Consider the following 23,913-nt stretch of genomic DNA (forward strand, 5'->3'; position numbering starts at 1 on the left):
CGTAGGCTTGTTTTCACTTTCCCCCCTCCCTCCTCAACCCTAGTCCTATACTCTGCCGAATCCATATCCTCTGTGGCAAGTACCAGACAACTCCCCTCACAATGGCTCGGACAATAAGGAAAATGCATGATCATATCTCATCCAGTTTAGATGCCACCGATGTTAACAAGCACTGTTATGTACGGTTAGAAAGGAAAAACACTGCCAAGTAAACTAGCACAGGATTTCGTATCACTTTGAAATTTTATTTTATATTTATGTAGAAAACTCTTTTAGACTTCCATGGAACTATATATTTTTTTTAAGATTTTATTTATTTATTTATTTGAGAGAGAGAGAGTGAGCGAGAGAGAGAACACCAGCAGGGGAGGGGCAGAGGGAAAGGGAGAGGCAGACTCCCCACCGAGCAGGGAGCCCTTTGCGATGCGGGGCTCGTTCCCAGGACCCTGAGATCATGACTTGAGCCGAAGGCAGATGCTTAACCCACTGAGCCACCCAGGCGCCCTGGAACTATGTATTTTTTTAAAATAAATTACTCTTTCACATACATAACAAGGAAAACACAGGTGAAATAAATTGGTTAAGGTTTTCTTTAAACTTTATCACATTCAGAGACTGATTCTTGGAATCGCTTTTCATCTTTGAGCTCTCCGCGTCTGTGTTTTTCCACATAGACTCTTCATCTGGGCCATCACAAGGATCGGTGATACAGCATTTCTTTAAGACTACTCTTCTGAATTAATTATCTCTTGCTGTGTAAAAAAAAAAAAAAAAATACCCCAAATCTTAGCAGCTTAAAGCCACAAACATTTATCATCTTATAGTGTCTATGGGCCAGGAATCTGGGAGTGGTTTAGCCGGGGACGTTCTGGCTCAGGGTCGCTCCTGAGCCAGCACTCAAGCTGTTGGTGGGGGCCTGCAGCCACGTGGGGCTGGAGAATCTACCTCCAGGCTCACTCACCTGGCTATTGGCAGATCTCAGTTCCTACCTGAGTGTTGGCTGGATACTTCAGTTCTTCATCACATAGGCCTCTCCATAGGCTGCCTGTCTTCATGACATGGCAGCGGGCCTCCCTGACAACAGAGGACCCAAGAGAGAGCACAAACACTCAAGACCGAAGTCACAGTCTTTTTATAACCTAATCTCAGAAGAGACATGGCATGATGTCTGCCCTATGCTACTGGTCATAAAGACCCACTCAGAACAACCATGGGGAGAGGCTACACGAGAGGGTGACTAGTGGGAGGTGAGGACCCTTGGGGGCCATTTTGCACGTTGACTACCACATCTACTATCTACTCCTAAGCCACTGGCGTCCATTCTGGAAGTATTTATTGCTGGCAGATGATCTTGTCAGATAGCCAATGAAAGTTTCTAGGTATCACGCAGTACTCAAAGAGGCTTCGCATGGTTCGCAGATGAAAACATCATAGGGTTGTCATTGTCCTGTCAGGACACCAAGAAAGTCACCAAAATTTGCACCTGTGCAGGAAGGGCCACTAAGGCTAAGGGCCACTGCTGTCTGGTTGAAAGCGGATGAAAATGCTATTGGTTGTAAGATGTATAATGATTTCTGAAATGTTAAAATGTGACCAAATGTGCATTTTAGAATTGATCAAATATGACATTTTATAGAATAATGAGAAATGGTGGCTCCAGAGTTGATTAATTCAGAGACTCAACACCTTCTTCAGGGACCCAGGTTCCTTCCATCTTCACATCTAACACCTTCAGCATAGATGCTGTGTCCCTGGATGGTTCCCTTCAAATCACAGAATGGCTGATACAGTTCCAATCATCTCATGTGGGCCCAAGTATTTCTCTCAGGTGTCTCCTTTTAAGAGCAAAGAAACCTTCCCCAGGGACATCCAGATGATCTCCCCTCTTGTCTCATTGATCTGAAATTGTTACCGCCCGTATTAGTCAGGATTAGGTCCAGTTGCAGATGTTAGCAAAACTCAAAGTGATTTAAACAAGATCGAAGTTGGGGCACCTGGGTGGCTCAGTCAGTTAAGCATCCGACTCTTGATTTCAGCTCAGGTCATGATCTCATGGTCATGGGATTGAGCTCCACATCGGGCTCCAAGCTCAGCAGGGAGTCTGCTTGAGATTCTTTCTTTGCCTCTGCCCCTCCACCTTCTCTCTCTCTCTCTCTCTTAAATAAATAAATAAATAAATAGATAGATAAATAGATAAATCTTTAAAAAAATGAACAAGGTTTAGTTTATTCTTTCTCACATAAGAAGTCTGAAGATAGGGCGCCTGCATGGCTCAGTTGGTTAAGCGACTGCCTTCGGCTCAGGTCATGATCCTGGAGTCCCGGGATCGAGTCCCACATTGGGCTCCCTGCTCAACAGGGAGTCTGCTTCTCCCTCTGACCCTCCCCTCTCTCATGAGCTCGCTCTCTCTCAAATAAATAAATAAAATCTTAAAAAAAAAAAAAAGAAGTCTGAAGATAGGCAGTGCTAGTGTGCTGGTTCCACAGTTTCAGTGTCACCGGGAACTCAGGTGTCACCCATCTCACATGATTTCATGCTCAGATTTGCCTCATGTTTCAAAAGGGCTGCTGGAGTTCCAGTCATCAGATCCATATTGTAGAACAGAAGGGGCAAAAGCAGAAGAACGAAAGGTTGTTCCTCAGCAGCATCGGCTCCTTTAGGCAACCTTCTCAGATTCCCACAGAACATTTCTGCTTACATCTTATTGGTCAGAAGTTGGCCACATGGCCACATCTAGCTGCAAGAAAAGCTAGAAACATTTTTTAGCTGCGTACTTTGTCATCCTAAATAAGATGTGACTCTTTATTCCTAAGGAAGAAGAGAGGAGAATGGATGTTAGGTGGCCACAGTCAGAGTCTTCTACTGTCTTCATGCTCAAACCAACCCCTGGTCAGGGGGACAGGATTACCACGATTGATGTACATTGATGTACGATTTACTCCTGGGGTGGGCATGCGGTTATATTCCTTGAGAGGTGGATCCCTGAACAAAATCCAAATTCTGTTAACAAGAAAGAAGCAGATGGAGCCGTTAGTATTAGTTACTTACCAAGAACCATTGCCCTCCTTTCTTGCTAACAGAACCTTGATTTTGCTCAGGGACCAAACTGCCCTGTTCCTCAGGGGAGGCTGAGCCCCTCCCCAACCCCAGGGACGAATCTTGATTAGTCTTTGACACCTGTGGGAATTCCATTCCCTCTGCCAGTGTTTGGTTTAAGGATAGACATGTAATATGATTCTGGCCCATGCCACACGAGGGGATTTTTGTGGGGAGACTTCTGGAAAGATTTTTCAGAGGCTGAAGGAGAAAAGAAGTTTTTCTTGGCCCCTGAATGCTGTTGTCTGCATGTGATGTCTGGAACTGCAGCAGCCATCTTGTGACTTTAAGAGAAGTCAGGGTACAAGGACAAAAACCAACATGATAAGGATGGCACAGAAAAGAGAAAGCAATATAGTGGAATACTCACAAAATGGAATCCTACTTCAGCAACAAAAATCAACTATTAATACAGCCAAGAAAATGGGTGAATTTCAAAAACATTGTCTGAAGCAAAGGAGCCAGGCACAGACGAATATATACAATACAGTTCCATACATAGGAAGGTCTAAATATGCAAAACTGATCTATGGGGGTAGAAATCAGAAGAGTGGTTACCTGTGGCAGGGGATGAGGGAGGGATTGACCACTTACAGACACTAGAGAACTTTCTGGCATGATGCCAGTGTTCTATAACTTGATTGGAATGGTGGCTACCAGGTATTTGCTCAGCAAAACTCATCAAACTTGTACTTTTAAAATGTGTGCATTCTACCACATGTAAATTATATTTTACTAAAATGATAAAAGAGGGGCACCTGGGTGGCTCAGATGGTTAAGCATCTGCCTTCGGCTCAGGTCATGATCCCAGGGTCCCGGGATCTAGCCCCACATCGGGCTCCTGGCTCGGCGGGGAGCCTGCTTCTCCTTCTCCCTCTGCCTCTCTCCCTGCTCATGCTCTCTCTCTCTCTCTCTCTCTGTATCTCTGTGTCTCAAATGAATAAATAAAATCTTTAAAAATAAAATAAAATTGATAAAAGAAGGAAAGAAAGGAAGAAGAAACAAACAGGAAGGAAGGAACCTAGGTTTTTGATAACACTGTTGAGTCACTGAAATCAACAGCCTCACCTTGGGACTTCTTGTTTGGCAACATGATAAACAATTGTCCTTACTGTTTAGGCCATTTTAAAGTTGGGTCTCCTGTAACTTGAAGCCCAGTCCCTCTTGTTAAAAGAAGGGAAAGGCACTCAGAGGTCAGGGCACAGATCCAGCCTGGGAAGCTGTGGGCTTCAAGGAACAGCTGAAAAGAGCAAGAGACTTTGAAGCTATGCTTGATCTGGTGGAGTGTGCTCCCCGCCCCACTATCATATAGAGCCCCGTACAGCTGAGGGTCTCTCCCCACCTTTCCTTGACCTTCCCTACCCCCATCTGTAAAATGCAAACCCTAGCAATCGAACTAACTCTCAGGCTTCTGGTGAGGATTAATTAAGAGAACACTCAGGAAAGCTCTTAGCAGGGTGCCTGGCATACAGAAAGGGCTCCATAAGGCTCCTGTCTTACCTCACCTGGACCGAACCAAGCAGAGGTCCCAGGAGAGGAGGGAACAGAATTCAGAAACTTTTAGGAAACAGATCTTGAGACTGTAAATGATTGATGACACCAAGGACTCAGGCCTGGGTGACAATGTAGATGGGATGGCTTTTCAAGCCTTTGGCAGAGATTATGAGTAGAACCTATTCTTAACGCCAGAAAGATGCTGGTAAAGGGAGATAAGACACATGGGAGGAGGGGGAGATTTGGAGAGTGAAAAGAAGAGTGTAAGCTGAGTCTGAGGTGCCTGTGAGCAGCATGGAGTGGTGGATCAGAACCAGGGGTCTGCCACCAACTAGCTGTGTGGCCTTGGGCAAGTTATTGCCTTTCTCTGAGCCTCAGTGTTCTCATCTGTGGAATGGGAAGTTTGAGAATACTTACCCCATTAGGTTGCTATAAAGATTAAATGAAACAATATATTTAAAGAGCTTAGCATAGTGCTAGCACATAGTAGGTGCTCATTAAGTAGTGCTAATAATTTTCATCATCCCTTCACACCCTGCCCAGGCAGGCAGCTCAGGCTGAAATGCTGCCGCTACTGTACTAACCATAGCTGATGTGTGCGGAGAGTTGTGAGCAGACAGTTCACTTTCTCCTGCCTCCAACAGGGCGTTCCCCTGCAGAGGATTTCCTCTCCTTTTCTTTGACCCTGTCCCTCCCTTCCTTCCAGTCTCTACTCTGACCTCCCTCTTCCAGGAAGCCTTCCTTGACTAAAGCCTCCCCTTCCCCTGCCAACCCCTCCAGGAGCCTCCCTGTAGGGGCTGGCCTCCCAGCCCAGAGCTCTATCCACTCCCTTCCATTGCCCATACCTCAATAAAGATCACTCCAGCTCAGATAAGGCCTAGACCCATGGGGATGCTTATCCAGTACGGGAAAGATGCCCGCTCTCCACCACATCTCTAGTGGAGGAGAGCTCTGAAAGCGGTGGGGGCTGGCGAGGAGGCGGCCACCTGCCAGAGTGGCAGCAGACAGGCCAGCTAAATCCTTGACCTACGATTTAAGGGGTCGGGCATAGTTCAATAGAGCACTCCAGGCTGAGTCCCAGGGCATTCACACAGGTCAGGGGGATGAGGGGCAGGGAGGGGAGGGGGGCCATCTCCTCCAAGAGCCCCTTGGAGTCATTCCCAGCCCTCTGAGGCATAATGTCAGCACCCTGAAACCTGTAACCCCCAACCCCATCAGTGCAGAACCCCCTCTGAGAGGCGAAGTGGGGAGGTGGGGGAGCCCAGGGAGCCGTGGTTTACATGGAATCCCCCGTGCCGGGCACACCGTGAGTGAGGGTTCAATAAAGCTCCCGTCTGGATTAACCGCAGAGGTAGAGCCCTTTGCTAGGTCCTGGGACCCAGCAGCTTTGCCCAGAGTTCCCAGGTGGGCCCTAATCTCTGCTCCTCTCCTCCTCCTTTGGAATTTCCCCCGAACTGGGCTCTACCAGGATTTGCGGGGAGGCCCTTTGAATAGCTGGAATGTCCGATGGAATCCCACGTGCAAAACGTAGATTTTCCTAGCCATAAATGCCTGGTCGGGCCCAGAGGACGGCCAAGCTCGCGCGCAGGTCTCAGCCGGAGCCCCTCCTACCCACCCACCCCACTCCCCGCCCACCCGGTTTTCCTCTAGGGCCACCGCCCACGTTTGCCCCTTGGGAGTGCTATGCAAAAAAGATGCAAAACAGGCCGAGACAGCCGTAGGGATTGGCTGACGCGGGAGACTTCGTCCGCCCAATCCGGGGTCTCCGGCGGCCTAGGCTCCCCCGCACAGGGCCTGGTCCCGCCTATAAATCAGTTCCGTCAGCGTTAATGGCTCCTGACTAATTGCCTGGACTCGGGCTCCGGGCTTGGGTCGCCCGCATTAAAATTCAATCAGGCCCAGCGCTGAGCTATTAAATATTCATTGGGAGAGCTTCCCGAAACCAGGTTGGGGGATGGGGGTGGATTGGGTTGGAGGGACTACCTGAATCCCTGGCTTCAGCGGAGCCCCGCCCCACCTTGACTCCTCCCCAACACTCTCATCGCCTGCAACTGCTGCCTGATTTCCATTCTGCTGGGCCTGATTTCTCTCTGGAAGTCCCTGAGCCCTCTCTACAGACTCTTGGGAGATTGAGCTGCCCTGCAGGCGTGTGGTGCTAAATTATGCCCAGGGCTGCCCTAGTCCTCTGCCCTGCACCCCCTCCGTGCCTGGTGGCCTGGCTCCACAGACCTCTTACCCAGTGCCCACGTGGGCCCCTAATCAATGCTGGAATGGAAGAGCTCCAAGGCAGAGATGGTTTCATCCTCAAGAGAGGCCCCTAGGTGCCTGGCCTGGTCTTTGCCAGGGGCTTTGGCGGCATTACACTGGTCATCTTCAGCAGGCTTGAGAGAGCTTCAGGCTGGGCAGTATGGGGTCTGTGCTGGAAGGGAGGAGGGGGGCTCTGTGCGGCCCTCCTCTCCTCTCCCCTTCCCCCAGGAATGCAGTCTGTCCAAGCTCCTGGGCCCCTGGCCTGATGCTGAGCAGGCTGCCTGGAAGTTCTCAAGGAGGGTACCCAGGGGGAGGGGGCTGGGCCCAAGGGCCTGGAGGGGGCCACTGGCAGTGTCTGGGACTTAAGCAGGAAGTATACACCCTGCCCCCCATTCATACACACTATAGTTGCAGGGTCATATGAAGAGGGTTTGGCAGGTGTGAAGACAGCCATGGCCCAGAGGCTGGAGTGAGCCACTCAGATAAGGACTGGGCCCTCCATATTGTATTGAGACATCTTGTAACACAGCTCCATCCCCGGGCCAGGGGCTGTTTGAAGGAGGGGAAGACGAAACACCAGGAAATATGTTAGGAGAGACCTGTTCCCCTCCCATTTTTACAGCAAATCTTCAGGAGTGAACCACCTGCTCATGGGGCTCTTCCCCTGCCCTTTGGACTGCTCCCTGCTGCTGGTGCCTGAGGTCCTGCAGGAAATTAACCCTGCAGGGTATGGAGGCGGCTCAGACTGTCAGAGCCACAGAGCACCCTACAGACACTGCTGTGGAAGGTTAGAGGCTGACGGTGCCAGTTTCTGCAAAGCCAGAAGCAGCTCAGGGCTCTAGGAGCAGTGTGAAGTTTGGGGGTCCTAACTACGGAGATACTGGAAGGGACTTCTTGTTCTGCTATTCTGAGAGCCTCAAGTGTTGCAGAATTCTTGTCTGAAAACCCCTACTCCCTCAGAGCTTAGGTGCTCTCCTAGCAAGAGATGGGGGACCCAGGCTGGCCCCAGAGCTGGGTACAGGGCAGAATGTGTCTGGCAGCAATTAGGAGGGGAGCTGGGCTGAGAGGCCTCAGACTTCAGCGGGTCAGGACTGACCTGAGCCAAGTGTCCAATTCCAAAGCCAAACGTCACAGGCAATCCGGGATTCCAGCTCCCTCCACGTGTGGTTCCCATTAGGGCTGGCTGGGGTCTTCCTGAAGGCCAGGCGGATTCCTGAGCCCCTCCCCCAACACGGCCCCTCCCTCTTCAGGCTGTTTGGAATGTCCTACCCCGTGCTTCGGGGTGGCCTGCCACGGTGCAACCTTGGGGATTTTCAGGGGCATCCCACTCCAAATAGGTCTCCCCACCCACTAGCTGATGTTTTTGCAATCTCTTAAAGGGGACAAAGGGATAGGAGACGTAAACCCTTAACCCCCCCAGGAAGGGCTAATCCTTGAAGACCCCTACGCTGTGTCTGGGGGCCTTCCCTCCTCTCCAGGTCAGCCGCCTTTGTTCAGGCCTCGGCCCCTTTGGTCCAGACACTTGCAACTAACTGTCCCACTTACCAGGCTATTCCTCCATACTGCCCCCGAGTGGGCATCCGAAACACCCAGGCCTGTGACTCAGATCATTTCCCTCCTGACAAAGCTGCTCTGCAGCAGTTGCACACGGATAGATATTCGTGTTATGTGTATCTTGGACACACACACCGTTTTAGAGTTAAAAAAAAAAAAGTCAACATTTAAAAACCTGGAGGCAGCACATAAAAATCGACATTTCTAATTTTTCCTGCAAATACCTGAGGACACGAAGCTAACAAGCCAGCATGACAATAACTGGCTGGAGCTGAGGAACAACCGTGGCCTTCCGAAGGGGTCCCTGGGGCTTCCATGTGCACCATAGTCCCCACTGGATGATTCAATGGCCTTTTATCAGTGGGCTGGCACTGACCTTTTTATCTCACTTCCTGTCAGCTTCGCTCCTTCTAGCCATTTATGTTCCTGTCTGTCTCTCTCGGTGCAGATACTTCAACTTGCTACAACAAACCCAGGTCTAAATCCCTTGGCCTAGGATATATGTCATTTCAGCCACCCTTCACACCCCGTCCCTCCTGTCCCCGTCAACTCCTCCCATCCCATCTGACGCGCGCGCCCGGCCCATCGAACTTCTCACTCTTCCCCAGACGCAGGCCGGACTTTCACACCCCCAAGTCTTTGCGCATGCTCTTCCTTCGGCCTGGAACACTGCATCTCTTCTGTCCCTGGTGAACTTCTGTTGCTCCTTCAAGCCCCACGCCAGAAGCCACTGACTCTGTAGCATCATCCTGAGCCCCCCCAAAGGCAGTACCCTGGGTTGTCTGATGGTTCCTGTGATTCCAAAATGTCTCATGCTGCTCTCATGTAGTGAGAGCCTTTCCAGGGCTGGGAGTAGGCCACTTGGCGGCGCCGGGGCTCACCTGGGTGGAGGAATGGGCCATCAGGTTGGTGGGGGGAATGTCTGGGGGTGGAGTTGCATCTCAGCCCCTCTGGAGCTGGCCTTTGTGGCTAACAGGTTTGTTAGAGTTGGCAAGGTTGGAGGAGGGGAATGCAGCAGGCATTTTGCCAAGACATAGCTGAGGTCTTGTGGCCCTGGCAGGAAGGAGGCCTCACCTCATTCACGATCACCTGTGCTTCTGCACTTGGGGGACTGTTTAGACCCCTGGGTGTGTGTGAAGATGTGTAAGTGTTCAGGTAAGTGGGTCCGGGCACCCAGACAGTGGGGTACTACTCTCCTCTGCCCTGTGAGCACCCCCAATGCCCCCAGAGCTGCTATCAGTGCTGGATAAAGGGGTCAAACAGACAACATCTTCACCTCCTGAAGCTGATGTTGCAGAAACCCCCGGAGATGGGCTTGAAACCAGCGGGGCTGCTCCCTCCATCTGTTCCCTGGTCTCCTGTCCCAGGCCCACCCCCCTTCCTGCCTCTTCAGGGTTCCCAGCTGCCACAACCCCTTCCACAGAGCCCACTCCCCCTGCCCCAGGAGCTCTGCCAGGCCAGGCACAGCCGCCCCCCACCCCCCCACCCCCGATCTCCCCAGGACTAGCAACTGGCCCTCTGTGGAATCACCTGAGAGGTAGGTACTGGGGATCCTGTTTTTATGGACAAGGAAATAAACTCTGAGGCTCAAAGGAACGTACTCGAGATTCCCCGAGTGAGTAGTAACTGGGAGGAATTTCAGCCCAGCCCCTTGTGTCTGAGGGCCAAGTTCTGGTCCCGGCCGCCCCGCGGGCTCCAGGCTCCGGCCTTGGGTCCCCCCGCCTCCCCGCCCACAGTCACAGAGCCGTCGGGTGCAGACAGAGATCGATGCGTCAATGTCCCACCGCCGGCGTTAACCACCGACCGGGGCGGACGTCGCGTGTGTGAGCTGAGACGGGCCGGCCCCCAGGACCCTTTGGGGTTCCCTACCCCGCGACGGGCAGAACCCGAACGCTGGGATTCGGTGTCTGCCAAAGCGGTGTGCCTCCAGCTCGGGGCCCCTCAGCCCCTGCCTGAGAGAGGCGGCGGCGCGCTCTCGGGGGGGCCCCCCAGCACTCGCCCCCCGGAGGGCTCGCGACGCACTCCGAGCTCTCGTCCCCCGGGGGCCGGGCGCGCGCGTCAGAGAGGTGTGCGGCGCGCGCCTCGGCCCCTCCCCCAGGCGGGGGGGCGGGGCAGGGGAGGGAGCAGATGGCAGCAATTACGGCTCGGGCCCTCCCCCGCCCGTAGCCCGAGGCCGGAAGACCGGCTGCGTGCGCTTTCCCGGGCGGGAGGGGCGGCGGCCTCCGCGGCCAGCGAGCCGGCGGGGGCGGGGCGCGGCGGGGCGGGGGCGCCGGGCCCGGGAGGGGACTTCCTTCCCCCGGGAACGGGGCTGGGAGATTCCCTCAGGAAAGGCCAAGCCCCACCTTCCCGTTCCCGGCCCCGGAGTGCTTTCAGGCCCGTGTCCTAACACGCCCAGCGCCTGCAGGTCTCAAAGCTCCGAGGATTTTCAGGTTGGGCCAGTGGTCCAGGCTGGGGAGAGGGGAGTTGTACGGTTGTGCAGGTTGCGACCTAAACAAGGGCCGAGTGGAGGGGTTAAAAGTCTTGGGCCTTGGCAGGTGCTGCTCTTTCTGGAGGGAAGGCAAGGGGCACATTTTCTCACAAAGGGTCCGAATGAGCAAGTCTGGACTGCCCTTGATTTAAGGCTGCTGACTGTAGACGGGGGAGAGCAAATGGCTAGAATTGGCTTCTGTGGCTCAGGGGCAGGGCTAAAAAGAGCAGGAGGACTCTCATGGCTCAGGACAGAGACAGTTCTACCAATTGAGCTTCCCTGGTTCGTTCTTCCTGAATTCTCCTCCCATCCTGATCCTGTTGTCCAATCCACTAGCAAAGTTTGTCCCTTCTGTCTCTAAGATATATCTTGGATCAGCCCCTGCTCCCCACCCCCCTCCAGCGTCCAAGCCCCTCTTCCCTCCTTGTACAACTGCAAAGGCTCCTGTCTGCCCTCCTGGATCCCCGACAGTCAATTCACACAGCTTCCAGGGGGACTGTTAAAAATACCAATCATAAAAAAAGTCAGAGCATGTCACTCCCTGTTTAACAACTTTGCATGGCTTCCCTTGGAGGAAGGCCCCAGTTTCTTGCCCTGGCCCCTGCCTATGCTGACCTCTCCTAGATCATTCTCCCCTCTGTCCAGATGCCCCTCACACTGGCTGTCTTTCTGTTCCTTGAACTTGACAAGTTTTTCCCACCTCTGGCTTTGGTCTTGCTGTTCCCTTTGCCTGGAACCGTCTGCCCAGACCCGTCACAGGGATGTCACCTCCCCACCCTGACACAACAGTACAGCAGCCCCACACCCAATTGCCTGATCTACTGTGTCACTTAACCGTGTCTCTTTCTTCAGGACTTAATGGCTTTCTGTAATTATCGTCTTTATGCACTTGGTTTGTGGTCCGTTTCACTTACCAGAATGCAAGCTTGATGAATGCAGGTGTCTTTCTTGTTCTCTGCTAGCACAGTGCCTGGCGCAAACCTAGGAGGTGCTCAACATACTTCATGCAGTTAAGGAATGCAGGAGTCCCTGGGGAATGAATTGGCTACTCATCCATTTGATCACTTCTAAGGGGGCCACTCCCTGGGAGAAGCCAGCTGCAAACCCCTGTATTCACCTGTGTTTCACCCAAATACCTCATATATGGACAGGCCTGTGGTTTCCAATATCAATAAACTTAACAGCCAAGACTTACTGAGCATTTACCACGTACCAGGCATTATTCTGAGTGCTTTACGTGGCTTAACTAATTTAATTTGTACAACAAAGTAGATACTAATATCCTCAGTTTACAAGCAGAGACATACTAGGACACACACAAGAATGCATCATAAGCACTGAGTTGATTATCATTGTACAACAGATGGGTGAATTGAGTAAATACACAGGTGAGCCTACTTCAGGAAGGTGGAACAGATCAGGAGGACAGAGCATTAGGGGAGAATCAGCATGGGGGGGACATGGGGGACACTGGGCTGGTGGGGGACACTGGGCTGGTTTGGGCAAGTGGGTAGAAGAGGAAGTGTAGGGCCACGGGGCATGCTCCTGCTCTGGGTCCCCACAGCACTCAGGGGTGCAGCTGTGGTGCAGGGGCGAGGGCCTGGGTCTGGTATTCTGCCACCCACCAGAGGGCAACCACTTACCCGCTTGGGGCCACATTAGCAAAATGCTGGGGAAGGCTTACATAACACCGAACTGCCAGAGCCGTCACCAGGATTAAATTTAAAAATGCTCATGAAAGTGCTTCATCAGCTGCAGAGGGCTGCTGAGGGAGGGGAGTAGGGAAAGGGTGCAGGCTGCTGGCCTGAAAAGCTGGGATTAGAGCCATACTTTGTCTCCTCTTGCGTCAGTCCCCTACTATGTGCCCCTCCAGGGTGGACCAGGGTCTACCAGTTGTTTTCCGTATGTGGCTGGCACGGAGTTTGTACTCAATGGGTGTTTGTTGAGTGAATACATGTGTTTGTTGAGTGAATGCCTGAGTGTGGGAAAGACCTGGGGAAGGGTAAGAGAGGGAAAATAAATACATAAGTGAAAGATGGAGGAAATGAAGAAGGGACTGGAGATGCCATCTGCCTCTGAGCCTCAGTTTCTTCATCTGTAAAAGACCATGGTAAGGCTTGGGTCTCTAGTGTGGATCTGATGAGTTGTGGCAGGCCCATGGAGGCCACCCCTTGCTGTCTATGCTGGGCTGAACTGACCACTACTCCCCTCCCCCACATCCCTGTCCCCCGGAATTTATAGATTCCTCATTGTCCTGCACAAAGGCCCTCTTGGGGAGGAGGCGGGGTGGGTGAGGAGACTGGGGAATTAAAAAGTCAGAGGCTGAGTAACAGCCAGCCACACCCGAGGCCCCATAAATCTTCCTAGGCTCCCTGTAAGGTGGATTTGCTCTGTCCTCACCCAGAGCGGCTTGCAGGACTCCTGCTGCCTGGGATCAGCTCGGAAGCCTCGAGGTCACCACCACGGTGGAGGTGTGGAGGCCTGAAGACGGGACCCTGACCGTGGGGGAGGGGTGGATCCTATTGTTTTATCCCTGTGACATCAGAAAATCCTTCCTCCCATCCTGCTCCACTCCCTTACACGTCCCTGTAAGTCTAGCCCATGGCTGTTGGGATTGAGCAGAAAAATTAGCTTTCTGTGGGTATTCTGAGTTCCTTGGTGAGGGGGGCCTGGAGGTCCAGACTCCGGGAAAGCAGCCGCCTCCCCCACTCCGGCCGCTCCGGGAGAGAACTGGCAGATGGTGCAGTGTTCACAGATGACAAGAAAACAGAATTACTCAGCTGCTCTGTCCCTCATGTTCGTGGAAGGGATGGCCTTCAAACTGGAAAGAGACAATGGTGTCAATTGGGAGGGCTGGGGAGGAGGGGGAGGGAGGGAAGCTGTGGGGCATGGGGGGCCTGCAAACCAGCACACGGAAGACCAGCTTGGAGTCCCACTCACCAGTTGGGGGCTCTCCAGCAGGTTGGTTAACCGCTCAGAGTCTGCGTTGCCTCATCTATAAAACAGGTCGATGAAAAACCCTGTTGTACCTTCTCACTGGCTTTTATGAAGATAATGTGGATTTTTCTCTTTATAAAACTGGGCTTTATGACTTGTGAAGGTGTCAACATATAAGAGGTTACTTATAAACTATAAGTGCCAGCCCCTTAGGTGTTTGTAGAATCATTTTTTTTTTTTTAAAGATTTTATTTATTTCACAAAGAGAGCACAAGTAGGCAGAGCGGCAGGCAGAGAGAAAGGGAGAAACAGGCTCTCCGCTGAGCAGGGAGCCCAACGCGGGGTTTGATCCCAGGACCTTGGGATCATGACCTGAGCTGAAGGCAGCCGCCCAACCGACTGAGCCACCCAGGCGCCCCTGTAGAATCATTTTTAAAACTCTTTTCCCTACAACAAAATGGAAGAGAATAGAAAATATCACGTGCATCACAACGTTATGTAAAACTTTTGCTTTTACTTCTGTGGATGTTCTTGTGTCCTGGGGCCAGAGGTAGATATATTTTACTGTGGGTTATGGTCAAAAAAGTTTGAAATATTCCAAGTGGAGGGAGTTCTTTCATGGTATCTCCAGAATGGAAAGGTGCGTAGATGGAAATTAACAACAAGAAACGCACCAGGAGAAATATAAATGGAATGGGCCTTGGGCTATGGAACCCCAGGGTGGGGAGACCTGGTTCTGAGTAGCTCAGTGTAACTAAGATTGGCGGGGGCGGGGGGGGGGTGGTGCTACTTAGGACCTACCAGACTGCCCTCTTGATGGGTAACAAGAATCTCTTTGCTTTGTAGGATGCCTTGGGCTTGAATCATGAGGACACTGTCCCTGAACGCCTACTAGGCCATGGCCACTGCTCCCTCAGCATGGCCCTGAGCTGAGCCAAAGAGAGGGGCTAGTCAGTGAGAACCTTGGACTCCTGTGCTTGGGCTCTTCCCCCCAACAAATCCACCAACAGTGCAACAGGTATGATGTAGTGGTAGTCAGGACCCTCCTGCCTGAACTTCACCCATGACCCTCATCCCCACCTCCACCCCAAGGGCCATAGTCCAGTGGGGGTGAACTAGTCCGAGGGGGCCCTAAATCAATCCCAGACTTCCCTGGCTGGCATTGAGTTATGAGCTGTGGGTTTTGTGATGTAGATCATGGTAGGGGAGGAGGGGGCATGACCTATGGCAGGTCACAGGGGACCTCCAGAAGGGGCCAGAGCTGGGGGTCAGAGGTCACCTCCTCCATTCTCCATCCCACTGTCCTGGGTCCCATCCCATGTCTAGTCCTTAAGCGGGGATGGGCCTTTTCCCCACTGACTGCCGTCCCCAGCTGTACCTGCCACCAGGCCTGTAGGGTGGGAGTAGGGGGTTTGTCCTGGAAAAAGATCCTGGAAGAAAGGCAGAGGTTGAGATGACAGTACATTTGGTTCCCTAAAGGTGACTGGCCTCTGCTGCAAACTTGACTCAAGAGTTTGCCGAGCTCTTTCTCTATAGATTTGTCATTGCACTTTCCCCAGATCTCCCCCTTCCCTTCTGATTGAACTCCACAAGGCAAGACTCCTACAAACCCCAGCCCAAAGCATTAGATGGCTGGAGATATGGCGTGACGTCAGAGACAAGATAGGGAGAGAGAGAGAGAATCGAGCTGGTGCTCCAGACAATGCATGTTATTGGGCCTTAAGAGAGATTGTTAGAGGGATAGAAAGATGGAAAGATCCAGACAGTGAGATGAGAAAGATCAAAACCAGAAAGATGGAGAAGAGAAGTCAGGCAGACAGAAATAAGACAGACGGAAGGCAGTGAAGAGATCGAGATTGAAGGGAAGTTGGAGTGGGCAAGAAAAGAGCATTCTGGTGCATTCTCATCAGAATCCAGCAGCTAAGAGATCAAAAGGAGGATAACCCTTGCTGTTAATCCTTAAGACCACCACACTGAGACTCTAGAAGGCCCTGACTGAAATGTACCCATAAGGCCCAGGATGTGATCCATTATTTTATGCATTAACTAGCAACCTCTAGTCCCCCTCTACCACAATCATCCCTATCAACAAAGACATACACAGTGAGGGTCAAGACCCAGCCTGGGGAACTGGACAAGGGGGTGGGGTGGGAAGGGACCAACATACAGTCTGCCTGAGGACAGAGGATGGGACAGGGCACCAGAACCGAGCATTGCGCAGACAGAAGTTAGAAGAAACCTTACAAACCTTCTAGGTACCCAACCAGGTTGACTAAAGCTGATCTACAAAAATAATTCCCCTGTCTATCATGCCTTGGGACCAAAAATGGTCCCGGTCACCCTCCTCCTGTGCACCTGCCCTGCCAAGACCTTGCCCCTGCATCCAACCCTAGGACCCTCTGCTATAGCCTCCACTCTGTGGGGATGCTCTCCCAATTCCTGCCCAGGGCTGCCACCTGCTGGCTGAGAGTGGCCTTGCAGAACAGGATCCTTGCTGAGGCTGGGGGTGCTCTAGGCTTGGAGGAAGATCATTTGAAAAGCAAAATGTGAAATTCCCTTTTACCTAGTTAGATGTCCTTGGGGCCTCTCAGCACAGATTAAAGTCCCCTATCCCTCTACAGTCGTTGCTGAATGGTACGGGGCGCGGGAGAGGGAGGGGGTTGGTACTCTTCAGGCCGGAGGAGAAACTGTCAGGCAACTTCCCATTCACTGAGTGGCCAACACTGTGCTAGATGCCGGAGACAAAGATGATCAAGGTGAGGGAAACAGCCAAGAACAAGATTAACGATAACTCATGTGGGCAGTCAAAGTATGTGCCTGACACAGAGCAAGTTTCAGTTCGTAGTCACTGAACAAATGAATAAGTGAGTGAAGTTCAGAGGTACACTGAGAAGTGATGAACTCTGTGTACAAGAGAGGTTGGGGGGGGTTACCTGGCTGGCTCAGTCGGTAGAGCGACTGAGGGTGAGTTTGAGCCCCAAGTTGGGCGAGGAGCCTCCTAAAAAAAAAAACCCTACTATTTTTTGTTTGTTTTGTTTTGTTTTATTATTTTTAAAGAAGATTGATTGATTGATTGATTTTAGAGAGAGAGAGAGAGAGAGAGCTGGGTAAGGGGTAGAGAGAGAGGGAGAGAGAATCCACAAGCAGACTCCTGCTGAGTGTGGAGCCGGACTTCGGGACTCGTTCCCAGGACCCTGAGATCCTGACCCGAGTGGAAACCAAGAGTCAGCCGCCCAACCTACTGAGCCAGCCAGGTGCCTTTACTATTTTGTTTGTTTGTTTTTGTTTTGTTTTAAAGATTTATTTATTTGAGAATGAGAGAGAGAATGCACGTGCACTACATGCACAAGCAAGTGGGAGGAGGGGCAGAGGGAGAGAATCCCAGACAGACGCCCCGCTGAGTGCCCCACGAGATCATGACCTGAGCCGACAGGAGTCAGATGCTTAACCGACTGAGCCACCCAGGTGCCCCGCTACTATTTTTTTTTAAGTGATTAAGTGATTACATGGTGCAGCCAATGTTGACAACTACTGTTCCAGTCCTTTCTATGCATTTACATACATGTAAGTTAACCAATCACACACAGACACTTCATATATATATATATACATATATATATGGCTTTTTTCTCTTCAATTAACAACATGTCTCAGAGATATTTTCCAAGCAGTCCATATGGATCTATCTTATTATTTTTCAATGGAGGCATAATCTCGTGTGCATATTTTTTTCAGGCCCTTCCTCTATTGATGAACATTTAAGTCATTTCTAAATTTCTTTTTTTACAATTACAAACAATGCTGCAAAGTATATATAGTGTATCTTTGTTCACATACACAAGTACTGTTTGGGGAAAGATTTCTAAAAGCAGAATTTTTGGGTTCATGTGTACGTACATTTGTTATTTTGATAGATACTGTCAAAATGCTTTCCAAAAATACTTCACTAATTTACATTTCCCCAACAGTGTAAGCACTTAATATTATTGTTTGATTTTTGCTTAGCTGTTGGGCCAAAAGCAATGTTTCATTCTTGTTTTAATTTGTCTTTTCCTGCTTACTTGTGAGATTAAGCATCTTTTCATATGTTTATTGGCCATTTCTTCTATGACTTAATTACCATGTCTTTTCCCCATATTACTAGTAGGTTGTTTTTTAATTACTTAGGATTAGAGGAAATTCTGTTTCCAATAACATGACTGGCTGGACTCTGGACTGATATTTCTGAGTAAAACAGTAAAAATGCTCAGGTGGTGATCTCAGGGTCATGGGAGCCGGCCCCACATCAGGCTCCACGCTCTGCATGGAGTCTGCTTGAGTTTTTCTCTCCCTCCCACTCTGCCTCTGCTCCCTCCACCCCTTCCCTCCTCCCCCCCCAACATGCCTGCACTCTCTCATTCTCTCTAAAATGAATAAATAAATCTTTTTTTTCCTGGGTGGCCTGGGTGGCTCAGTCGTTAAGCGTCTGCCTTCGGCTCAGGTCATGATCCCAGGGTCCTGGGATCGAGCCCCGCATCGGGCTCCCTGCTCAGCGGGAACCCTGCTTCTCCCTCTCCCACTCCCCTGCTTGTGTTCCCTCTCTCGCTGTGTCTCTCTGTCAAATAAATAAATAAAATCTTTAAAAAAAATAAAAATAAAAAAGATAATAAATAAAAAATAATAAAAAATAAAAAAATTTATTAGGTTAAAATCTAAGGGAAGGCAGGATCTCAGACAAGGAAACAAATCAAGGAGTCTGCTTTAGTTTGAAAATATTTGTTGAATTAGGCAAACTTGAGCTTCAATTTCCAGTCTTTTTTTTTTTAAGTTTTATTTATTTAAGTACTCTCTATACCCAAGGCGGGGCTTGAACTCACAACCTTGAGATCAAGGGTCTCATGGTCTTCCAACTGAGCCAGCCAGGTGCCCCACAATATCCACAGTCTTTATCTTTGACAGAACCAAGGTGAATTTAATAGATTTCCAAATTTTCCAGTATCGATGAAAGACAACAATTTATAGATCCAAAAGCAGGATAGATAAAAAAAAAATCCAAAGAAAGATAATTAGAAATCCATACCTATACATAAGAGCAGGGAGAGGGGCAGAGGGAGAAGCAGGCTCCCCACTGAGCAAGGAGCCTGATGCGGGGCTCCATCCCAAGGCCCAGGGATCATGACCTGAGCTGAAGGCAGACGCTTAACTGACTGAGCCACCCAGGTGCCCAAAATTCAGGATTTCTTTCAGTGAAGCTCACCACAGATAAAGCTAACAGAAATGTACATAGTACAGTTGCGACATCTAAAACCCATGGGTTTATTATCTAGAATATTAAAAGGAATTCCTGAAAAAGCAATAAGAAAAAGATAGGAAAACAACAGAACATCGGACAAAGGCTAGGAACAGGCAGTTTCCAGGAGGGAACACAAGAAAGGCTCCCAGGTATTTGGAAAGATGCTCACCTTGTTGATAGGAAAAATCCAGTGTAAAATAATGATATTAACTTATAGTTCTGTACGATCAGATCGACAAAAATTAGAAGGCTGAATAATTACAAGCATGGCCATGGATGTAGGGAGGCTCTCATGCATTGCTGGTGGGCACATCGCAAAAGAGAGAACCATCTGACAGTACCTGGTCAGTAAGCGCATACGTGCCCTCTGGCCTAGCGGTCTCAGACACGCTCTGCCACAGGTCTACTAGACGTGTACAAGGAGGTTCACTGCAGCATTATTTGCAGCGGCGGGAAGCTGGAGGCAGCTAGGTGTGCAACACTGGAAGAATAGGTAAGAAAAATCGGATGCATACACACTATGGAACTTCATGCAGCAGGAAGAGGGGGAAGAAAGAAAGAGGTAAAAAGCTACGCCCCATATCTTTTATCAAGAGAGCAAAAATTTTTCCAGGAGCCTCACCCATTAGCCTACTGCTTGCATTTCACTGGCCAAAACCATGTTACAAGGTCACACTTAACTAAAACGTGACTAGAGAGAAGGGGGGTCATAGGTAGAGATTGTGTCATCTAACTAGTGATGTCTTACATGTAATCTAGTGGATTTCTTCTAGTTGCTGCACAGAATTCCATAGCATGCATTCACCGCATTTTACTCTGAAGGCTAGAGCTACAGGAGCCATCTTGTGGCCGTGAGGAGAAGTCAAGAGACTCCCAGAGAAGGCCCTGCCACCGTCAGTTTATATCAACACCAACAGCTTATCCCTGAGCTCCTTAATCTTGTGTGAAGAATAAACCCCTATTTGGTTAAGCCACGTGTGGCAGTTAGGGTTCCACAGGGGGCAACAGAAAGAGATCTGGCTAGTGTAGACATAAAGGAATGGGGAAACAGGTTCTAGGGTCAGAAACAACTCCCAGCTTTGAGAGGCACATGACCTGTGCCCGTGACTGGGAAGCAACAGTCACTCCTGGAGGAAGCTGATGAATCAGGAAGCTGCTCACCAGAGCCCCGCTACATCTGTCCTGATCTGTGACAGCAAAACAGATGTCCCATGGTATTCAGCTCTGTTCCAAATGTACGTCTTGCACAAGAGCAGAACCTAAATCACAGATTCCTAGCTCAAGGGAATCGAGGAAGTGTCATTTTGGTTTTTCCAGCTTCTGTAGTTCAGAAGAAACACTAAAAGGAGTTTTGGATTGATGTTGGCAGCCACCACACCACTGAGGCCGGCTTTCGGTTACTGACAACCACAGACGCTCCTAACAGATACACTGCGCGGACAGCAACAGGGGGCCATCTCCGAAACAGCGCAGAGTGAAAGCAGAATGAGTTCTGTCACACAATTCTAGGGTGCTGGTTAAAACATACATAAACCACAAAGAGGAAGGGAGGGAAAAATAAAATAAGATGAAATCAGAGAGGGAGACAAACGATAAGAGACTCTTAACTCTAGGGAACAAACTGAGGGCTGCTGGAGGGGAGGTCGGTGGGGGGATGGGGTAACTGGGTGATGGCATTAAGGAGGGCACTTGGTGTAATGAGTACTGGGTGTTATATGTAAGGGATGAATCACTAAACTCTACCTCTGAAACTAATTTAAAAAAATACATAAACCAACACTACCTTTTTTATTTTTTATTTATCTTTTTAAAAGATTTTATTCATCTATTTGACAGAGAGACAGCGAGAGAGGGAACACAAGCAGGGGGAGTGGGGGAGGGAGAAGCAGCCCCCGCCCCCCCCCCCCCCCCCCGCGGAGCAGGGAGCCCGATGAGGGGCTTGATCCCAGGACCCTGGGATCATGACCTGAGCCAAAGACAGACGCTTAACCACTGAGCCACCCAGGCGCCCCAACACTACCTTTTTTAATGCAATGTACATTTTTAAGAGTATATAAGTGCCAATTGGTAAAGGGAAAGGGGAGAAAAATGGGCTGTGGGGATTAGGGATGAAAGAGATAAGCCAAATAAAGTAAAATAAGAAAAGATCTTGTACATGCTGATGATGGGAGTGATACAAACAGAACACGGTTGGCCCCGTTTTCTACACCTGAGGTCCAAAACTGATCCATTAAATTTAATTTTAGTATTAATTTAATTAAAAGGATGATTTAATAATTATCATTAATAAATAATTGTAAATAATTTAATTCAATTATTGTAATTTTAATGCAATTTAAATATTCCATACTTAATTTACCATACCAAAACTAGTCCATGAAACTTACTCTATCATAATTTCTGTACTCCTAATTAGGCAATTCACCTCCCCCCAGTCGCAGCCCCTATTCAAAGAGATGTCTGCACTCGCACCTTCTCCTTCCACCACCCCGGCTCCACGGAAGGGAAAGGGACTTCAGGACTTCAGGCTTACGCGGGCGGGCCGGGACCCCTCACGACCCTCCCACCTCCGAAGGGTGTGTTTCTGGTGCGGGAAGCAGAAGGTGAGCGTGTTGGGGGTGGGGGTCGTACCCCAGAGCCGCCTCCGTAGGGGAGGAGCCTCCGTGATCGGGCCCCGCCCACTCAGGGCAGGCTCTCCGGCGGGTCCCGGTCTCTGGGAGCGGAGAGCGCCCGCCCCTGCCGGCCCCGCGTCCGCTACTGACCCAGCTTGATCCAGCTCAGCCGCCGGGTATTTGCAGCAGCTCTTTCCCTAAGTCCAGCCATCTGTTACCTGCCTTGCTTCCTGGGGAGAGACAGCCCACCTCGGGCCGCCCCGGAGATCCGGCGAGTGTGCTCCCAGGAGTCTGGGGGTGCTGTGGGCCCCGGCAATGACCGCCTCCTAGGGAGCCTCCACACCCGGGTAAGGTCCCTTGGGAAAGAGAAGACCGCCCCTCTCCTTGACTCTTAACTGGGATCCTCACAGCGAACCACTTCTGCCCTCTTAGGGCTCCTGCCCACAGCTTGTCTTCTCTTGGGTGGGTGGGAGGCTGGGCCCCTTCCCTGGGACGCAGGGAGACACTGTTCCCCTCCATTCTGTGTTATAGATCCCAGCCGCGTGAGGCGGAGGGACGGGCCTTCTTGCCCCCCCCCCGGGCTGGAAGAGGAAGAGCGCCCAGGGGAGGGCTGGGCATGTCTGAGGCATCGTCCTGCCCCGCCGGCCAGGAGACCCCTGCCCCAGGCTGCAGGCTGGGCGCCTTGTACTGGGCCTGTGTCCGCAATGACCCTGTCCAGCTCCAAGCCACGTTGGACGGTGGGGTCTCCCCAGAAGAGGCCACCCAGGTGGATGGCAACGGGAGGGTGAGCTACCCCAGGTGTTTCCCAGGGCAGCGAGAGCAACTGTGTCTCCGCCACAGGACATTCATCCAATGCCTGGATCCTTGGGAGGAAGGGAGGGGGTGAGGGTGGGTCTAAACAGAGGCTGGGACATCTCGGGGATGGATGTGGGTTTAGAGGGCCCCACAGGGGCCCCAAGGAGATCCTGGAAAAAAGCGCAGGGGCTGAGCTGCCCCTCCCCCAGACAGGTCTCATGGTTGCCTGCTACCGTGGCTTCCAGAGTGTGGTGGCTCTGCTCAGCCGCTGCCCTTTCCTCGATGTGAACCAGCAGGATAAAGAAGGGGACACAGCCCTCATGCTGGCTGCCCAAGCAGGTGAGAGACTGTTGACCTTACCTTCCACCAGTTTTCCCCACTTCAGACAGGCTCACAATCCCATACTTTCTAACTTTCTCCCACCACAGGGACTGTTGTGTTTGGTGGAGGGTGGGTTTGGGGCTTCATCACCCTCTTTCGGGGGAGAGCTAAGCTCGGTGCTTGGTGCCCTGCAGGCCATGTGCCTCTGGTGAGTCTCCTGCTCAACTACTTCCCGGGCCTGGACCTGGAGCGCCGAGACCAGCGGGGGCTAACAGCACTGATGAAGGCCGCCGTGCGGAACCGTTCGGAATGCGTGGCTGCCCTCCTCATGGCAGGTGCATGGGGCCTGGACTGGGATTTGCGACCTCCAGTCCCTCCCCAAGCCTTCCAGCCTGACACTAAGTCAGCTGTATGGTTACAGAGAGAAGAGAGGTGGAGATTGAGGATCAATCTAGGCTGACTTCCTGGAGGAGGGGAGTGTGCTTGAGCTTCTCACGATCAGCAAAGTCCAGCTATTGATATCTCTGTTTACACCATGAATGTTGGTCTCAGAAAAGAAAGCTTGGGAGGATAACCTAGACCAGCTGGAAAAACAAAAAACGCTGATATCTGGAACCAGACTTTTGGGTTCTAGTCCTGGCTCTGCCACTAGCTGAGTGACCCTGGGCAGATGCCTTCCCTCTTTGGGCCATAGCAGTATAATGAGGGTGTTGGCTTTCTCTGGGATGACTTCCGTTTCTGACAAGCCAGGGTTCCAGGGACACGATGATATGTAGTTGAGGCATGTGGCCACCTGGAGTTGTTCTGGAGTGAAGTCCACACTGCTCATAAAGTCTTGGGCCTTCACTATTTCCTGAGGTGGGGTTGCCGTCTGTTGGTCACCCTGGGGAACCCCAGCCTCCAAACTCTTCCTTTCCCTATCCCATCTGACTGTGTTTGGGGTGAGAAAGGAGAAAACTCAGCAACCTCCCTTTATCCCAAAGTGACTGCTATTTCCCCACCCCAGATTAGAGGGGGTGGTGATGAAGAGAAGAATGAGGAGTGAGGGCCCACAGGACCCCCCTCCACCTGCCCAGCAGGTGCAGCTCGGGCCTCCCCTGTCCTGGGCAACCTGCCCA

The 23,913-nt window shown here is 51.0% G+C and overlaps 1 protein-coding gene across 8 annotated transcripts in view; it reads left to right on the plus strand.

The window, feature by feature from the left end:
* The window catches only part of ANKRD33 (ankyrin repeat domain 33), a 34,541-nt gene that overhangs the window by 8,319 nt on the left and 2,309 nt on the right, over window positions 1-23,913 (plus strand). The window contains exons 2-7 of one of the 8 annotated variants that reach the window (XM_078075987.1): window positions 14,642-14,813; window positions 19,469-19,560; window positions 21,484-22,026; window positions 22,211-22,463; window positions 22,771-22,813; window positions 22,990-23,130. In XM_078075987.1, coding sequence (XP_077932113.1) covers window positions 22,296-22,463; window positions 22,771-22,813; window positions 22,990-23,130 — 352 coding nt within the window. In that variant the 5' untranslated portion in view covers window positions 14,642-14,813; window positions 19,469-19,560; window positions 21,484-22,026; window positions 22,211-22,295. Of the gene's footprint in view, window positions 1-10,673; window positions 10,821-14,641; window positions 14,814-19,468; window positions 19,561-21,483; window positions 22,027-22,210; window positions 22,464-22,687; window positions 22,814-22,989; window positions 23,131-23,913 lie in introns of those variants that run through there. The other 7 variants (XM_078075986.1, XM_078075985.1, XM_036077888.2 and 4 more) reach the window with 7 other exon arrangements.

This window comes from Halichoerus grypus, chromosome 6 (assembly GCF_964656455.1).
Source record: "Halichoerus grypus chromosome 6, mHalGry1.hap1.1, whole genome shotgun sequence".
NCBI classification, from domain to species: Eukaryota; Metazoa; Chordata; class Mammalia; order Carnivora; family Phocidae; genus Halichoerus; species Halichoerus grypus.